This window comes from Cucurbita pepo, chromosome LG19, assembly GCF_002806865.2.
Source record: "Cucurbita pepo subsp. pepo cultivar mu-cu-16 chromosome LG19, ASM280686v2, whole genome shotgun sequence".
NCBI classification, from domain to species: Eukaryota; Viridiplantae; Streptophyta; class Magnoliopsida; order Cucurbitales; family Cucurbitaceae; genus Cucurbita; species Cucurbita pepo.
In genome coordinates this window covers 2,804,673-2,821,520 of record NC_036656.1, presented here as the reverse complement: position 1 = coordinate 2,821,520, position 16,848 = coordinate 2,804,673, and the positions used below count along the sequence as shown (strand labels likewise).

The window sequence follows — 16,848 nt, the reverse complement described above, 5'->3', positions numbered from 1 at the left end:
ATTATGAATTCATAATTACTTGGTAGATATTTGGATGAAATTGAAAAATATTAAATTTTTTAAAATTTATCAACGAACATCAACTACTTCAAGATCCTATTGATGCTATTGATGGTGGCATGGTTGTTATCCTACTCAATTAGTTGTTGAGCTAATTTGCACAAGCAAACCAACTATATTTATTACAAATAAAAATTAACAAATCGATTTGATTTCGACCATGTAAATTGAAGTCACAGGGAGTAGATTGATATTTTTTTTATGGTATTAATCTCGCTTATCTGAAAATAAGGTTATAATCCAACTCAACCTCCATCTTTATTTTTAAGATTATTATCATGATAAAAAATATTTAACGTGTATAATGGATGTTACTAATGTGGTGTGATTTATGAATGTTTTATATTTGAGATTTATGAAATTTTAGTAATGATGGTAACATGAATTATGGATAAATAATATATATATTTTAAAAATAATTAAAAAAATAACTCGACAACCAAACCCAAAAAAATAGAGTGTTGGGTTGGATTAGAGTGTGAACTTATTGGAGTGGAGTGGTTCCGGTCACCAATTTAATCAACTCCAAAATTCAAATGAGTTTAAATCCCTACTTCTAATTTTTTTTTTTTAATTATAAAAAAATTTATTTTATTTTATTTAATTTAGTCCAAAATTCTATGCTTCATAAAATTTGAGTTTTTTTATAAGAAAAAAAAAATTATATTTGAATTTGAAATGTGGTTTAATTATTTTTAATTTTAAGATGTAGATCCGATAATTCTAACTGGTTTTGAGGGCATTTAAATTAAATCCTTTAATTTACAAGTAAAAAATGACTGCAAATGGTCCAATTTGATGGGCCCAATTCAGCCCAGGCCCAGGCCCAGCTCTCAAGTTTGGTTGGACACGCCGTCTGCACGAGTTTCCAATTCCACGTACAGACCAGGCCGGACTGATGTTTGGGACGAGATCAACGAAGAACGAACGAGATTCAAGTTCAACTGTTCTTTGATTCCCGACCATTAGCTCTGCGAGCTTCAAATTCATCTCCTTCTCTTACTCTTCAGGTAATTCTCACGTTTGATTCTTCTCCGACCCCGAATCTTTTTCCTTTTACCTCAGTCAACATTTCTTGTGTTGAGTTGAGTTGAGTTCCTGAGATCAGTCTCACTGGAAGTTTTTTGTTTGTTCTTTTGGATAATTCTCTGATGAAACTAAGATGTGAATTGTTGATTGAATTTCTACTATGAATTCCCATTCTTCGGCTTGAAGGCTAGAGTTCGCTGTTTTCTTGAGTTCCCATCCGCCATTAATGATCACAACTACTTCTGCTTTTCTGCCTTAATTATATTTAGTATATATTATTTTTCCGTTTTCAGCTTTCTTTCCAAGTTAATCGGCCATGGCAGTTGATACGGAGCAGGAACTCTTACCTCAGAAAAAGAAAGAACCCTCTGAGGACGAGAAGAGGTACCCCTCATTGGCCACGGAATTCTGGCCCCTTTCATCAACAATAATGGTTGATAACCAGCGCTTCTGATGTTTTTTTTTTTTTTAAATTCTTGCCTGTGTATATAATTCTGGACCTAAAGGAAGGCGAAAATTGTGCCCGGAAGCTTGATGAAAGCCTTGATGAGACCCGGAGGTGGTGAATTGACACCTTCGGAAGGTGATCAGGTTGCTAATATACACGTTTAAACTTTTTTTTTTTTTATCCTTGAGACTTGTTAAAATGTTCACTGCCTGTGTTGCTTATTTTAGTTCAAAAATCTAAATAAGTTGTTTGAACTTCTAGGCAACGCACGACATGTGTTTCAGGCTCAAAATCCATTGGTTTCTCAGAGCTTATGTTGAATCTTGGAGTAAATAGGATAAGATAAATGTGATTGTGTGCTTTGGTGTTGTAGGTTGTCTATCACTGCACCGTACGAACACTTGATGGATTTGTTGTTGAATCGACTCGATCAGAATATGGAGGTGAGTTGATAGTTTGCTTTTAAGGAATGCATCTTTGGGGAATATGGATTTTTGGTGGAGCTGACTAACGAAAAACTATGTCCGTACTGCTTTAGCTGTTGACTGAATATCAAAGTTGTTTTCAGTCATTTGATTATCCAACACTTCCAGAAGTTTTGACATTGAAGCTGATGACTTCTGGTCGTCAAACATATTCCTAACCAGAAGAATCATTATTGTTGTGATTTGGAATTCTACCAAAAAAAGAACTTTATTGTTTATTTCTTTTGTGTGGATGAATAATGTCTTCTTTTTACATATCAGGGAAGGGCATTCCAACAAGGCATATTTTAGGCAAAAGCAAAATGATATTGGGATTGCTAGAAGGTATTCCGACAATGTTGAAGGGTGAAGTGGCTATGGTAATTTTCTTTCTTGAGCTTGGTGCATCTGTATTACCTTAAGAGGAAGATAATAACATCTCTTGGACATTTGTTACAATTAACCGTTTTTACTGCTGTTTCAGTTCAAGATGAAACCCCAAATGCACTACGGGGAGGAGGACTGCCCACTTTCAGTCAGTAGCAGCTTCCCGAAGGAAGATGAACTGCATTTTGAGATTGAGATGTTGGATTTTTTTAAGGCCAAGGCAAGAAATCTCAAAGTTTAATGTTTTTCGTATCATGTGAATCACATAAAAATCGAACGACAGTAAAACTTTCTAAAATATAAAGATTCATGTTGTAAATAATATTTACTTCAGGACCGTAGATGAAATCTAGTGATGCTGACTCATTAATATGCATACACCTTTTTCACTTCCTAACCTTCTTAATACATATTTTTCCTTGCTTGGTCTGGCCCCTCAACCTTAAAGATCTTGGCTTGTGTCTGATTGTGATCTGGTAGTTATTAACTTTTCTTATTGATATGTTTGCAGGTTGTGAGCAACGATTTTGGTGTTGTGAAGAAGGTATTGGTAAAAATGAAACAAGCGTTACTAAGTAATTTGTAGTGTTTCTATAGTTGAGTAAAAATACACATTTTAAGCAATATATCTTAGAGTTTCAACTCTCAAGTATACAAACTTAGATACATCAGTGGAATTTCTAATAGTCGCAATTGGCATTGCTGTTTAATGGAACAAATGTTGATTTAATATATCACATGACCATAGAAAATAACTACAGGGGTTTATACGGATATGATTAGCAGAATTTAAGATGGGATGTTAAACGTAGGGGGTGCTGGGAAAGTTTTTCTTTTAACATGTGGAAAACTCTGTGGAATGCTCCTGATGAATATGAAAGGTGAGTTTACAATTTTTTACGTTTTGATATTTTTTAACAGGTTATTAATGAGGGGCAGGGTTGGGAATCACCAAGGGAGCCTTACGAGATCAAAGCCTGGTATATGTGTTTTCCTTACGTTATTCTTTTATCTTTCATATCTGTTCTTATTTGATATGTCGAGAACCAAACTGAGTTTGTAGTTGAAAATGTGGATGCCTCTAGGATTTCCGCAAGGACAGGTGACGGTAAAGTGATTCTATCACGCACAACGGGAGAGCCATACTTTTTCACTTTTGGAAAGTCGGAGGTTAATGTTCAAGACCTTGTCTAATTGTCCTATTTGTCTATTTCCTCACTTAATCTCTTTGCATGTATGTTAGGTACCAAAAGGTTTAGAAATGGGAATTGGAACGATGACACGAGGAGAAAAGGCTGTAATATTTGTCACTAGTCAGTATTTAACTCCATCTCCTCTAATTACGGTGGAGGATGGTATTGAAGAAGTTCATTTCGAAGTGGAGCTTGTCCACTTCATTCAGGTTAGTGAAGTCATTGTTAAACTAGATTATATTGCATCATTGATCTGCTTGGGGGTGGATTTACTACCCTTTGTTTAAATTGATTCTTTCTGTCATTAACCTACTTTGAAAAAGCTGATTGTTTGATTATCCTTTTGCTAAACTTATTACTTATGTATCTCTCACAATCATTGAGCTTAACCCTCTAGTAATGAATGAGTAGGTAAGAGACATGCTTGGAGATGGACGGCTGATCAAACGACGAATTCGTGATGGAAAAGGTCTGGGTTCAGAACTGTACTCTCACTCAAATTGACATTTATAAGGAACATAGACAAATTAGAGCCACGAGTTTGATGAAATTTCCTTATATGATTGTAGTATGTGACGTACTTGAACATTGTTTTTGTCCATCAATGATAATACTTCCATATTCTCTGGAATAATCAGGTGATTTTCCAATGGATTGCCCTCTTCATGACAGTCTATTACGTGTGCATTACAAGGCCATGCTGAGTGAAGATAAAAGAGTTTTCTACGATACAAAAGTCGATAATGATGGTCAGCCATTGGAATTCCAATCTGGAGAAGGGCTTGTGAGTTGTCTTCCCTTTTATTACTGACAGTAACTCAGCTCGTGGATTCTTTTGTTGATTATGAGAGATGATCTACTAGAAAGGCTGTTATGGTAAATAGAAAAGGAAAATGGGGAAATGTCTTCCCAAACAATTAGTTAGCACACTACATGGAGCGTATATATCGTTAGGAAGGACATAAGAAAGAGTTATGGTCCTTTGAAATTGGATTGGCAGGGTTCTGTAAGATGCATTTGCATGTTTTTGAGTTCATTAATACTAAATAGTACATCGGATGACCAAAGGTCTTGTCTTTAAAAACAGGGTAGTGTGTTCTACCAAATAATCTTTTTCATCAACCTTCCATGATTTCTTTGCGTGGTTTGTTTAAGGAGGTTCCAACAATTTTTGAATTGATTATGTCTGGGATTCTGGGTAGAAGCTCTGTGCTTTCTAACCTGCATGTGCTTAAGATAGTAATTGTCAAGTTTATGGCTCATGATTGTGTAATAGGTTCCTGAGGGATTTGAAATGTCTGTCCGTTTGATGTTGCCTGGAGAAATAGCGCTAGTTACTTGCCCTCCAGATTATGCATATGACAAGTTCCCGAGGTTATACTCGACCTTTCTTTTTAGTAACTTAATTGTATCTTGGTTTTCCAAAATATGTATGACTCAATGTAATCTTTGACGTGCTTTTTTCTATGTGCTCAGGCCAGCTGATGTTCCAGCAGGTGCTCACGTTCAATGGGAAATTGAACTTCTTGGTTTTGAGATGCCAAAGGTGCAACTATTCAGTTTTTCGGATCTTTGGTTTGGTTACTTTTGTTCATCCTTTGTCCTTTTGTGTTCTCATTTCTCCCCCTCGTGGAGTTTGTATCTTTTGTGCGTCTCTTTTCATTTTATCAATAAAAAAGTTTCATTTTTTGTTAAAAGAAAAGAGAGGCCAAAGGCGCAAATAAGTTAAATAGTTGCCAGTACTATTGTTATTGTTTAGCATTAGACTCTTCGCACGTGCCCTTAATTTTAAACTCCCAATAGGTATCCTCCAATGCTGCAATTTTTTTGCAGTACATTTCGAACAAACATTGAATCATCTTGTTTTTGAGTTGTTGATCGTGCAGATACTTCTTTGTTCATAATCTTCATTTATGATATCTGATCCTGGCATGGCAATAACCTCATCTGTGAATTATAAGTTCAAAATGTCTGTAGTTTAGTCTGATACTGTTCTTTGAATATTGAATGAAAATGGATGAAGCATATACTAGGACATGGTGTATCCCATACCCTTGGATTTTTCCTTTTTTTTAAAAGAAAAAACTTTCATAATTCAACTTATGAATCCTTCAGGAATGGGATGGCCTGGACTTCAAAAGCATAATGGACGAAGCAGGGAAGATAAAGAACACGGTATCTTGTCCTTTTTGTTTGTCTTGGCTAATATTGGGCTATTATTATGCTATACTATTCTACTGGCAGACTGCAATTTCTCCCTGTGCTAATGATTACAAATGGCACTTATTTATACTTTTTTTTTTCCAGGGCAACAGACTTTTCAAAGAAGGAAAATTCGAACTAGCTAAAGCCAAGTATGAGAAGGCAATCTATTCTTCTCGTACTCTCTTCACCTTGTTTTAGCGCAACTTTTTCATAAATATTAATTGATATCATTTCGTTGCCACATAGTCCAATATTTCCTTTTTCTTTTTGTTAAATTCGTTTGCTTATTAAAAACTGGAAATTGCGACTTTCCACCTCTTTTAGATGGAGGAATCAAGCAAATAATGTATAAGCTACTTATGTTAAATGTCTTTAATTGTTATGACCATCTCTGTTTCTGCAGGTGCTTCGTGAATTCAATCACGTCAATCCACAAGATGATGAAGAAGGAAAAGTTTTTTCTAATACCCGAGTAAGTACTTGCAAGCATTTGATCTCGAGTCATCTTAAACTTGAACATTTGACCTGGTTTTCTGCCAACCTAGTCGGTTTAAGACCATTTATTTATTGTCCTTCATATCTGATTTTTCAAGGATTTGTTAAACCTGAATGTCGCTGCATGCTACTTGAAACTGGGAGAATGCAGAAAGTCCATTGAGATGTGTAACAAGGTATGCTTTATAACTTTTTAGCCCACTTCTGTCTTTGAAAAGACCATTTTCTCCTGGCAGCTAAATTGAGGGCATGAATTTATTCATGGATTCCATTTGACTGTTAAGGTGATCGCCATTCGCAGTATCTGACAGGATTCTCAGCCTGTATTCTTTTGAGCCACGGTTGTTCCCTGCACCCCAGTCATATACAAAGAGTAAAGTGGGTAGGGAAGCAGGGGGAACATTTGGATGATCAAAAGGATTTAAAAATACAAAGAACAATTATATCTTAAAGGCAGTTAAATCAGCCATAGAAACCCAAATGCTTAAGTTGTTGTTAGGCTAGAGTGTGAGATCGCATACCGGTTGGAGAGAGCAACAAAGTATTCCTCATAAGGGTGTGGAAACTCTCCCTAACAGACGCGTTTTAAAACTGTGAGGTTGACGGCGATACGTAATAGGTCAGAGCGGACAATATTTGTAAGTGGTGGGCTTGAGCTATTACAAATGGTATCAAAACTAGACACCAGACGGTGTGCCAGCAAGGACGCTACCCCCCAAGGGGGTGGATTGTGAGATCCTACATCGGTTGGAGAGGGGAACAAAATATTTCTTATAAGGGTGTGGAAACCTCTCCCTAACAGACACGTTTTAAATTGTGAGGCTGACAGCGATATGTAATAGGTCAAAGCAGATAATATCTATTAGCAGTGGGCTAATTAAATCTTTTTTTAGTTTATTCTTTAACTAACACTCTCCTTCAAGTTTGATTTTTTTTTTTTTTCAAAAGCCAATAGGTGTGTCATTAAAATAGAATGAAGTATAAATAGTATCATAAGGATTTAAACTCGGATCTTCTACTCTACTAGTAAAAAGTTAATGAGGACAAATTAGATCATTTACAAAGTCCACTTTCGAAGATTTCTTTACGAATGAGTTTTGGCAATCTGATGAACTGACCGCAAATAATGACTACACATTATTTACATGTTTTTTTTTACTATGTTTCCTTCCATATTAGTCCTTCAAAAGTCTCTTGAGTGGGAATTATGCAGGTTATCGATGCAAACCCCGGAAATGCCAAAGCTTTGTATCGTCGAGGAATGGCCTACATGACCCTCGGAGACTTTGAGGAAGCAAAGAACGACTTTGAAATGGTAAAGTTTTTTAATTTTTCAATGGTATGCTTTGGATGTTTTACTCCCATTTCTGAATTATATATACTTCACACCAATAGATGAAAAAAGCTGATAAATCATCTGAAGGCGATGCCTCTGCAGCCCTCCTAAAACTGAAGCAAAAGAAACAGGTCAGAATACAACAATATCATCATTTCTAATTTACCATTAAAGATGGGACCGAAATTACTTTTAAGAAATCATTTTGATCTTCTGCTTCACTATTCCATCTATAGGAAGTGGAGAAGAAAGCAAGGAAACAGTTCAAAGGACTATTTGACAAAAAACCAGGCGAAATTTCAGAGGCTGGGGCAGAAGATAGAGATCACCAGAACTCAGGTGAAATCCAGGAAAACTCTGATAAGTTAGAACAAAATGAGGATGACAAATGCTCTGAATTTAGTGATGATAGTATAGCAGATGACTATCCAAGGGATTGGTTATCCCGCTTCTGGCCTGCCGGTAGACGAATATTTGCAGCCCTTGGGCTGAATAGATGTTCCATACTATAGATTATAATGAAAAAAAGAGAATATGTTAGGAGGGGTAGCTCAGCTTAGCCTCAAGGGCATTATGAATTATACAATAATCTTATTGGATCATGTACATTAAGATTAAGAAATGCAGGATAAAGAACCATCCATATTTGTCTTTTGAATCTCTGTGAGTGGAAGGATCGTAGGGAAGCTATTTTCAGATTCATAAGGTCTGTGGAGATGAAATGTGTTTTAGGATTCAGATTCTTAGTGCATTTGTTTCTGTACTTTTCACCAGAATTTAACAGATTATTCAGATTCTTGGTGCATTTGTTAGATGAAAAATTGACACGTTTGTACGATGTTTTCAAACTTAATCCGAACACTTGTTCTAGTTGTTGCCACGTGGGTTTCTACTCCAATAGTAGTTTTGATATATTTACGAGAGCTTAAAGATTATATGGTAACTTTTGAAAGAATAAGAATATTTTTTTATTATTTAAATTGGGTTCTAAAGTAAATAAATAAAAATAAATTAGGAAAAATATAATTAAGTAATATGAATAAAATTTAAAAAATTTATTTACCCTTTTAAAGACTATTTTTAAGTTTAGGGGAGAAATCAATGAGCATCATTTACTAAAAGAATGAGATATTTTTTAAAATCTATAATTGGTAAAGAATGAGATATTTTTTAAAATCTATAATTAGTAAGCTATAATTATGAATAATGGTTATTTTGTGGTCCCACAAACATAACACTAAAATATTAAATAAATAAAGTTTAAATAATTGCTAAATCCTATTTAATCAAATATTAATTTATAACAAATAAAGTCACATTATTGGAGCTGACAAATTACTACCTAAAGTTAAAAACAATATATTATAATAAAAAACAATATATTATAATCAAATAGATTGGGATATGATAATAATTAGATGAGTTAATCATTTGCTTAATAGTATATTTTTCCCTAATAATAAACTAAAGCATGTTATTCAATAGAATAGGATAATTATTAAAATATATAAAAATGAACTTTTTTTTTCTCTCTCTACAAATTGGGTTGGATTAAAATACATGGCTAGTTCATGTTGTAAATATTTTTTATTTCAAAAATCTTTTTTAAATAATAAATCTAATCCAATCTAATCTAAATTTTTTTGAGTTTGACGGGTTCGAGTGGTTTGAGACATTCATTCAAAATTAAAAATAAAATTTTGTAACTCAATTTTAATACATTTTTTATATAATTCTTCACAGTTAAAATTTGTTTAAAGAATTATTGAAAAATAAATAATAAAAAATAACTATAAAATTTAGTAAAAATAAGAAATAAATGAATATTGTATAGTAAACAAAAATTAATATTTTAAAATTAACCGTTACTTAAGTTCCATATAATTTAGTTTTTGAGAAATTCACGAGCCAAATCAAATCTACAAAAGTGTTCACTTATTTGAACCCTAAACCTAACCTAGTTTATAACCCACCAAACGATATAAGTTAGGTAAGATTGTTCAAATTTTTAGAATCCGATAAGATTAGGAAGTAATATTCGAAATTGGAATAGTTAATTAAAAAATTGGTGTTGGAAGAATGAGAAGAATGAATAAATGAAAAGCAAAAGAGAAAAGAAAGGAAGAAGCTTGGGGAAGAAGATGAAGAGTTTGTTTCCCTCTTACGCCCTTCAAATTCTGTTTCCCTCTTAAACTCATAGCCGTTGGGGAAACTAATTTATTTAAATTTTTATTAAGGAAACATTTCTTTTTATTTGGTTGCTTATTATTTAAGAAATTTAAAATATATTTTACTTATTTACTTATTTTTCTTTTCCACAATTTTTACTATAAATTATTATAAATTCTTATTCATAAACTACAATCCATTACTAATATTTTTTCCTGTTTTTTCAAATTAATTATTTTTTAAAAATATTAAAGGATATAAGGGTTANTTTTTTTTTTTTTTTTTTTTTTTTTTTTTTTTTTTTTTTTTTTTTTTTTTTTTTTTTTTTTAACTAAAAAAAGAAATTATGTTATTTTTTTATTAACTTAAAAAAAAAAAAAATTTTGTCATGTTTTTTTCTTTCCATATATAAAACGGTACTCCCTCTTTCACGATTCCCTTGGCACGTAGTTCATTATCATTTTGAAACGCCAAAAGTTAATTTAATCGCTGCATTGCATCTGCCATTCAAGAACCCTCGTTTGAGGAACGCAAAGCTTCAATCCTCGGGACCATGGGTGCTTTGTTGAGCTCTAATCAATGTCAATGGCGGACGGAGGCTTTCCCTGTCTCCTACTTCATGTGTTTATCCACAAAGTAATCATGATTTAAATTCACCGCCCTCTTTCTTTCATTCTTTCTTTATTTGTTGTTTGTTTTAACCGTTTGTACATACCCTTTTCATTATTGGGCATGGTTGATTTGTGATGAAACCTTTTGGATGGAGCTTTAAATCGACCCTTCAATTCTAAGAGTGGCCCTAAATCATTACCAACTCCATTTTCTTTGATTTGGCTTTCTGGGTGTTGGAATCTCCATCGGAATTTGTGTTTTGAGCTTAATTTGCAGAAGGGTTTGGATTAATAAGGCTTCTAGTGGGTGGATTCGAAGTGGGTTGCTTTGATTTTGTGCTATGGTTGTGATTGAAGAACGGAAATTGTAATGGATGAGAGTGTGGTTGAAAAGAGCCAAGGGATTGGCCACATTGTGCCTGAAAATGAGATGTTTAGCCATTTGATTGAAGAACATGGACGTGAGAGTAGCTCGAGTTCTGATTTTCTTACATCGGAGACCACAGGGGGGCTTGAGGAGCACAGTCACAGTGGCTCGGAGGACTCATCGCCCCCTTATTTATTGAGTTGGTCCACTCGAAAAGCTTACAGACCGGATTGTATTAGACCTAATGTTGCTGATAAAGAAGAAAAAAACTTTGTTGATAATAGGAAGGTGGAGAAGAACGTATCTTCTTCATCAGGTAATTTTAGCCCTCTTTTATTTGTGGGGTTTCTCTATATAAACTGTATTGATCTTTTAATGCTGTGTGGGGGATTACAGAGGTTGAGATGTTGAAGGAAAGATTTTCTAAACTGCTACTCGGAGAAGATATGTCAGGCTGCGGAAATGGGGTTTGTACGGCGTTGGCTATATCGAATGCCATTACAAATCTTTGTGGTATGCTTTGACTCATTGATATTCTATCTAAGATTGACATTGGTAGACACTGATTCCCTTTGCCATTGTTTTGTTATAGCCACTCTGTTTGGGCAACTGTGGCGATTAGAGCCTATTTCAGAAGAGAAGAAAGTGCGGTGGCGAAGGGAGATGGATTGGCTTCTTTGTGTTAGCGATCATATTGTCGAGTTCACGCCTACTTGGCAGACGTTTCTTGATGGAAGCAAGCATGAGGTACTGAATAACTTCAAACAGGCTTGTTATGGCTGTATGGGTTTTGTTCGAATTGCCTGTTGCCTTCCATATTGTTTGTTCATATATAAACGCTAAGTAAATTTGTACAAACACAGACCAAAAGCGTCAACGATCAATTCTCTCTTTTGGGTTATATGTTAGAGTTGGATTTTTTGTTCAATACAATCAGAAGATTTCTGATTTTGTGGTAAGAACAGGCCTGCATCGAGAACGTGAAAACGGGAGAGTTTATATGTTTATGTATTTGTAAAGCATCAATTTTTTGATGGGGGTTTTTTTTTTTATGATCCTTCAGGTTATGACATGCAAACAACGGTCGGATCTTTATGTGAATCTTCCTGCTCTTCGGAAACTGGACAACATGCTTCTTGTATGATTCACCAATGTCTACTCGTCTCTGTGTTACAAACGTTTGAGATTTGTTCTAAATTTGGTAAAATAAACTTTGTGCAGGAAATATTAGATAGTTTTGAAGTTTGTGAGTTCTGGTATGTTGATCAAGGGATACACGGCCCTGAGACTGATGGGTCTTCCTCTTTCCATAGAGTGCTACAGCGTCAAGAAGATAAATGGTGGCTTCCCGTGCCTCGAGTTCCTCCGGGTGGTCTCCAGGAAGACTCAAGAAAGCAACTGCAACAAAAGCGCGACAGCACAAACCAGATATTAAAAGCTGCAATTGCAATTAACAGTGCTACTTTGGCTGATCTCGAAATTCCCGAACCGTATCTCGAAGCCTTACCGAAGGTACGAGATGCTTGAATTGTTACAATTCTGATATCTAAAGCAGTGTGTGATTTTCTAATCTTTTATTCCATTTGGTTTCTCAGAATGGAAGAGCCTGTTTGGGAGATCTCATATATCGATATATTTCATCAGATCAATTCTCTCCTCAATGTTTACTTGACTGCCTTGAAATGTCATCTGAACATCAAGCTACGGAGATCGCTAACCGGGTCGAGGCTTCTATCTACGTATGGCGAAAAAGAACGAGCTCAAAACCTGCTATGAACTCCATCAAACACAGTTCAAAATCGTCATGGGAAATGGTGAAGGAGCTGATGGTCGACTCGGAGAAAATGGAGCTGCTAGCAGAGAGAGCAGAAACTCTATTGCTTTGCCTGAAGCAACGGTTTCCTGGTCTTCCACAGACAACCTTAGATATGAACAAGATCCAGTACAATAAGGTTTGTCCCTACTGGAACCTTTTAACATTTCCAATGAGCTTAACACATAGTAACTTTAGTAGGTAATGTCTGTTTTGATCGTTTAGGATGTCGGAAAATCCATCCTAGAGAGCTACTCTCGAGTTTTGGAGAGCCTAGCATTCAACGTTGTTGCACGAATCGATGATTTGCTTTATGTGGACGATCTCACAAAGCATTCCGATGAGCAGCTCTCGTCCATATCGAAACTTGGTGTGATGTCTCACAAGAACAGCCCATTGCCTTTCTCAGTGCCCATCTCTGGCACTCCATATAAAACACCATTTGCCACTCCAAGCTTTTCACCTGCTCAAGCAGCGAGTCCTGCCAAAACTACCCAACGCGGATTCGGTATCAGAAAGGTTTTAATTGACTACCTTGGTATCGAAGCAAGAGGAGGAAAAGAAGCCAGCAATGATATAGAGAAACCTGAACCAGTTGCCTACGCAGAACTCGACAAGCAAACCGCTCAGCTCAGGGAAGGAGTAACGAGCTTCCCTTCACCCGAACAAGGATCGTTTGCATGAGAGTAAAATCCAAGCTTGGTTTTCATGGCTGTATGTTTTCCAGTTGAATTTGTCAGTTTTGTGGATTTCTTTTTGTATGTATAGAATGTAATGTATATTTGGTCTTCAATTTGGTTGTATTTGTGTTGATGAGGAATCAAATGCTCCGCCTTCAAAGTAATACATACGTGCTTATTAATCACTGCACCATTAAAAGTCTTTTGGCAATCCTTTCTTAATTTGTTCTGATTGATTCTTTTGATTCGGATTTTGACGTAACAATGACGTTGTTGGTTCGGTTTGGTTGGGTTGGCACCGTATTTATTCTACTTTCAAAATTATGAATGGTGTGGACCAGAACAAGAACAGGATTGAATAGAACCGAAAGTAACATCAAAAAAGAAAAAGAAAAAAAAGCAAATGAATGATCAAACATTGCCAAGAATTGTGGCTTCCGAATCTCTGTCCCTATCCCATCAATCTTTTCAATTATTTCTTTTCCCAACGGCCAAACATAACGACCATGGAAAAGCAAGACTCATGAACCTCCACAGAAAATGACTGGTTTTGGCATGCAACTCTGTCGACATATCCTTAACTTCAGGTAAGGATCCAAAAATGACACTAAGTGTCATTTTCAGCGTTAGGAGCTAAGCTCCTAAAACAAGTTGAGTTATGATCAAATTAACAAGAAAACAAGAGTATCTTAATCATTCTGAAATATACGTAGCTGTTTGCAAACAGCGCACCAGGTTTCATTAGCAAACAGCGCAGCAGGTTTCATTTATGCTTAAAAACACCAAGGTCGAAACAAAACAGCAAACAACAGCAGTAGCAGCAACAGAGCATTCTTTACAGTAAAATTTAGAAAGATGCTTATAACTATTCCATTAACTAAAAGAGATTCTGTTGTGTTCAGCTGGAAAATGGATCAACCAGCTTTGTTGTTCACAACGATCTCGCTATCGTCTAGCTTCATAAAATAAGAGGTCGATCTATGATCCTATGTACCTGCAAGTTCAACAATCAAAAGTAAATGCACAACTCAATCTCGCATCTTATAGAAGTCGATAATAAAGATATTAATCAAATCAAATTCGAATGAAGGTTCGATTGGAAACCGATATAAGTCTACTCCAAACTAAACATCACGAAAAACCACGAAACTCTGGAATTATAAGGCAAGCTTGTGGAGTTGGGTGATGATCAGAATCTACAATTTTAAACTCTAAAGAAAGATACAAGTCAGGGAGACAAACGATCAATTAAAGAACAACCAAAAGCTAAAAAAAAAAATCATCTTAGAACTAAAAGTACCTTAATAAGTATAAAACCTTGGCAAGTGATCTAGAATTAATAATAGAGAGACCCTGCAAATGACAATGATTTGCAAAACAAAAGTATGAGTATTAGAAACAAAGATAATTTTCAATTTTTTTTTTCTCTCATAAGCAGCACCTCCATTATTTCATACCTTGCCACCAATTTCCTCTTGAAGCACTTCCAGAATCGTCTTCTCCCCAGTCCTTCTTGAACTGAAAACATATCACCAGAACAAGTCAAGGCAGATCACTGGGGGGCAAAACAATACTCAATTTCAATGACTGTTCAGTCAGCTACATGTTACCATTGTTTGAACAGGAGCAAGCAGTTCAAGGATAAGAGTAGTACCATGTTTAGTGCTTTAAGATTATGAACTTATCAAAGAAAATGAAGTGATGAATATCAATTTGTTGAACTCACCGTCGAGTTCACCCCAGAATTGTGGGAATTCTGAGGATGAGCATAAACATCTTGGCCACCATAATAGATTGATGAGGTAAACTGACATGGTTGGGCTCTTTGATCCTGATAGATGGAACTCGAATCTTTATTCTTCGTCTCCCGACTCTCCTTTTGTCTTTGATTAGCAGTATCATCTGCAGAGATAAAAGTTATCAATAAGGAAGAATGAAGAGAATAATATCAAGCAATTTCCAAAACAAAGTTCATGCGTATGCAATCCAAAACTGGCTTAGAGTCACAGGATATTGGAAGTATCGATCCCTGGTTTGTTGATTGAATCCTAAAATTTCTCTTAAAGAAGATTTCTCTAGCAACATATTTTCTTCAACACATGATCAAGAATGTTTTCTTTTTCAATATCTTAAAGCAATATGGCTAACTAAAAACACTTTCCTGAATTCTCAACCTGTTTGGCTACAATTCAAAAAAAGAAAATAAAAGAAAAGAACAGTTGAAAGGATTATGAAACCTGTCAGTATGTTCTTGAACATGGCATAGGAAACATTTTTATACAATAGAGAAACTTCAAAATGATAATCCACTAATATTTTCAGCTGTTTTGTTTTTCTTTCTTTAAGCAGCTGAAGTTCAACAAATCAGTTTCAGCACCATACAAAATCAAGAGAGCTAGAATAACCAATTTTCAGGTGAGACGCTCAAAGTGAGGATAAAACAAGAACACCAATGCTCAATCTTCTTCTTGGAAAGATAATAAAATTATATGTATATACAAACCTTGATCATCAGCGTTGGGGATCCAAGGCTGATTTACAGAAGCCCTTTCAATCTCTTTGGTTCGAGAGAGCAGTGAGTCTCCCCCTAACACCTGAATAATTAACACAGATTAGAGATAAAATTACAAAAATCGAAAGCCATATGAAAAGAGAAAGATTAGAAGAAACAAGAACAAGAAGAGTGAGAATCCATGGAAATCGGTGAGAGAAAAAGAAGGAAAGAAAGAAAAAAACCTGAAAATCAATTATGAAAGTGAAATCGGAGAGACAAAGAATAGAAGGATCAAACAAACCTTGGAAGAAGGGGAGAAAATAGAGGCAAAAATCCCAGAGGTAGAAGAAGAGGAAGTGTGTTTAGAGCCAAAGAGGTCAGTGGTGAGAGAAGAAGAGGAACGCACATGGTTGTTTCCGTCCATTTTGATCCAACACAGTGAGAAACAGAGTAGGGCGTCAGGTGGTAGTGGATGAAGGCGCTTTAATGGCGGAAGAACAGAGGGAGCAGAGAGAGAGAGAGAGAGAAAGAGAAAGGGGGGGAAGGGAAGAACACGTGAATGCTGGATGATGATGATGATGATGATGCAGAGTTGAAATGATGAAGAAACTGCCGCTTACCCACCAATTTATAACCCAGAAATCAATAAAATAATAATAATAATAATAANAAAAAAAAAAAAAAAAAAAAAAAAAAAAAAAAAAAAAAAAAAAACTCTTTCAAATTCTATTTCTTCTTCTTCTTCTTCTTCTTTTCAACCTGTCAAATGAATTGATTGGATCAATGACACGTGGACTCGCAAGTCCTCTTTGTGGGACACTCGCTGACTACCAATCATTTACTGCCACGCTTTATCCGAGATGGATAACGACAATTATTATTATTATTATTATTATTATTATTATTTTCTTAAAACCCATTTTTTTCCGCCCTTTGTTTTAACAATAGTAGTTAGAATTTTGAAATGATAAATGTTTGTAGGCATTTGTCCAATGTTGGTGGTAAATGAGAAGAATTTAGAGTAGGAACTAAAACTTACCTTCTCTAGATCGAAGATCGAAGATCAAAGATGGGTATTTTTATGACAACGTTTTAGG

General features: G+C 35.2%; 3 protein-coding genes across 4 annotated transcripts; 2 read left to right on the top strand and 1 right to left on the bottom strand.

The window, feature by feature from the left end:
- Window positions 1–940: 940 nt before the first annotated feature.
- Window positions 941–8,409, top strand: LOC111780918 (peptidyl-prolyl cis-trans isomerase PASTICCINO1). 2 transcript variants are annotated; one of them, XM_023661274.1, is made up of 21 exons: window positions 941–1,070; window positions 1,383–1,473; window positions 1,596–1,680; window positions 1,911–1,980; window positions 2,284–2,381; window positions 2,486–2,608; window positions 2,900–2,932; window positions 3,310–3,368; window positions 3,474–3,558; window positions 3,632–3,790; window positions 3,993–4,050; window positions 4,220–4,365; window positions 4,858–4,955; window positions 5,058–5,127; window positions 5,697–5,756; window positions 5,889–5,945; window positions 6,190–6,258; window positions 6,380–6,457; window positions 7,495–7,596; window positions 7,677–7,748; window positions 7,854–8,409. In XM_023661274.1, the coding sequence occupies exons 2-21, from the start codon at window positions 1,406–1,408 to the stop codon at window positions 8,127–8,129; spliced, it is 1,866 nt and encodes a 621-aa protein (XP_023517042.1). In that variant the 5' UTR covers window positions 941–1,070; window positions 1,383–1,405; the 3' UTR covers window positions 8,130–8,409. The 2 variants fall into 2 exon arrangements, with proteins under 2 accessions (XP_023517042.1, XP_023517043.1); XM_023661275.1 differs by lacking the exons at window positions 941–1,070; window positions 1,383–1,473 and having other exon boundaries at window positions 1,599–1,672.
- A 1,831-nt stretch (window positions 8,410–10,240) lies between these two features.
- On the top strand, window positions 10,241–13,460 carry LOC111780919 (rop guanine nucleotide exchange factor 7-like). Its single transcript, XM_023661276.1, has 7 exons — window positions 10,241–11,080; window positions 11,161–11,277; window positions 11,357–11,511; window positions 11,828–11,902; window positions 11,986–12,276; window positions 12,360–12,716; window positions 12,803–13,460. The coding sequence occupies exons 1-7, from the start codon at window positions 10,768–10,770 to the stop codon at window positions 13,259–13,261; spliced, it is 1,767 nt and encodes a 588-aa protein (XP_023517044.1). The 5' UTR covers window positions 10,241–10,767; the 3' UTR covers window positions 13,262–13,460.
- Window positions 13,461–13,963: 503 nt separating this feature from the next.
- LOC111780922 lies at window positions 13,964–16,396 on the bottom strand. The gene is made up of 6 exons (XM_023661279.1): window positions 16,053–16,396; window positions 15,761–15,851; window positions 14,984–15,159; window positions 14,715–14,775; window positions 14,558–14,610; window positions 13,964–14,251 (listed from the first exon to the last, which is right to left on the bottom strand). Exons 1-5 carry the CDS (start codon window positions 16,173–16,175, stop codon window positions 14,594–14,596), a joined length of 468 nt encoding a protein of 155 aa, XP_023517047.1. The 5' UTR covers window positions 16,176–16,396; the 3' UTR covers window positions 13,964–14,251; window positions 14,558–14,593.
- Between the last annotated feature and the right edge of the window lie 452 nt (window positions 16,397–16,848).

Coding starts and splice junctions, on each gene's coding strand:
- LOC111780918 (XM_023661274.1), top strand. CDS start 1,406: ATGGCAGTTGATACGGAGCAGGAACTCTTACCTCAGAAAAAGAAAGAA. Junction 1,681..1,910: donor CACCTTCGGAAGGTGATCAG/GTTGCTAATATA, acceptor TTGGTGTTGTAG/GTTGTCTATCACTGCACCGT. Junction 3,369..3,473: donor CCTTACGAGATCAAAGCCTG/GTATATGTGTTT, acceptor GGATGCCTCTAG/GATTTCCGCAAGGACAGGTG.
- LOC111780919 (XM_023661276.1), top strand. CDS start 10,768: ATGGATGAGAGTGTGGTTGAAAAGAGCCAAGGGATTGGCCACATTGTG. Junction 11,081..11,160: donor GAACGTATCTTCTTCATCAG/GTAATTTTAGCC, acceptor GGGGGATTACAG/AGGTTGAGATGTTGAAGGAA. Junction 11,903..11,985: donor AACTGGACAACATGCTTCTT/GTATGATTCACC, acceptor AACTTTGTGCAG/GAAATATTAGATAGTTTTGA.
- LOC111780922 (XM_023661279.1), bottom strand. CDS start 16,175: ATGGACGGAAACAACCATGTGCGTTCCTCTTCTTCTCTCACCACTGAC. Junction 15,852..16,052: donor TTTTCTCCCCTTCTTCCAAG/GTTTGTTTGATC, acceptor TTAATTATTCAG/GTGTTAGGGGGAGACTCACT. Junction 15,160..15,760: donor CCCCAACGCTGATGATCAAG/GTTTGTATATAC, acceptor TTATCTCTGCAG/ATGATACTGCTAATCAAAGA.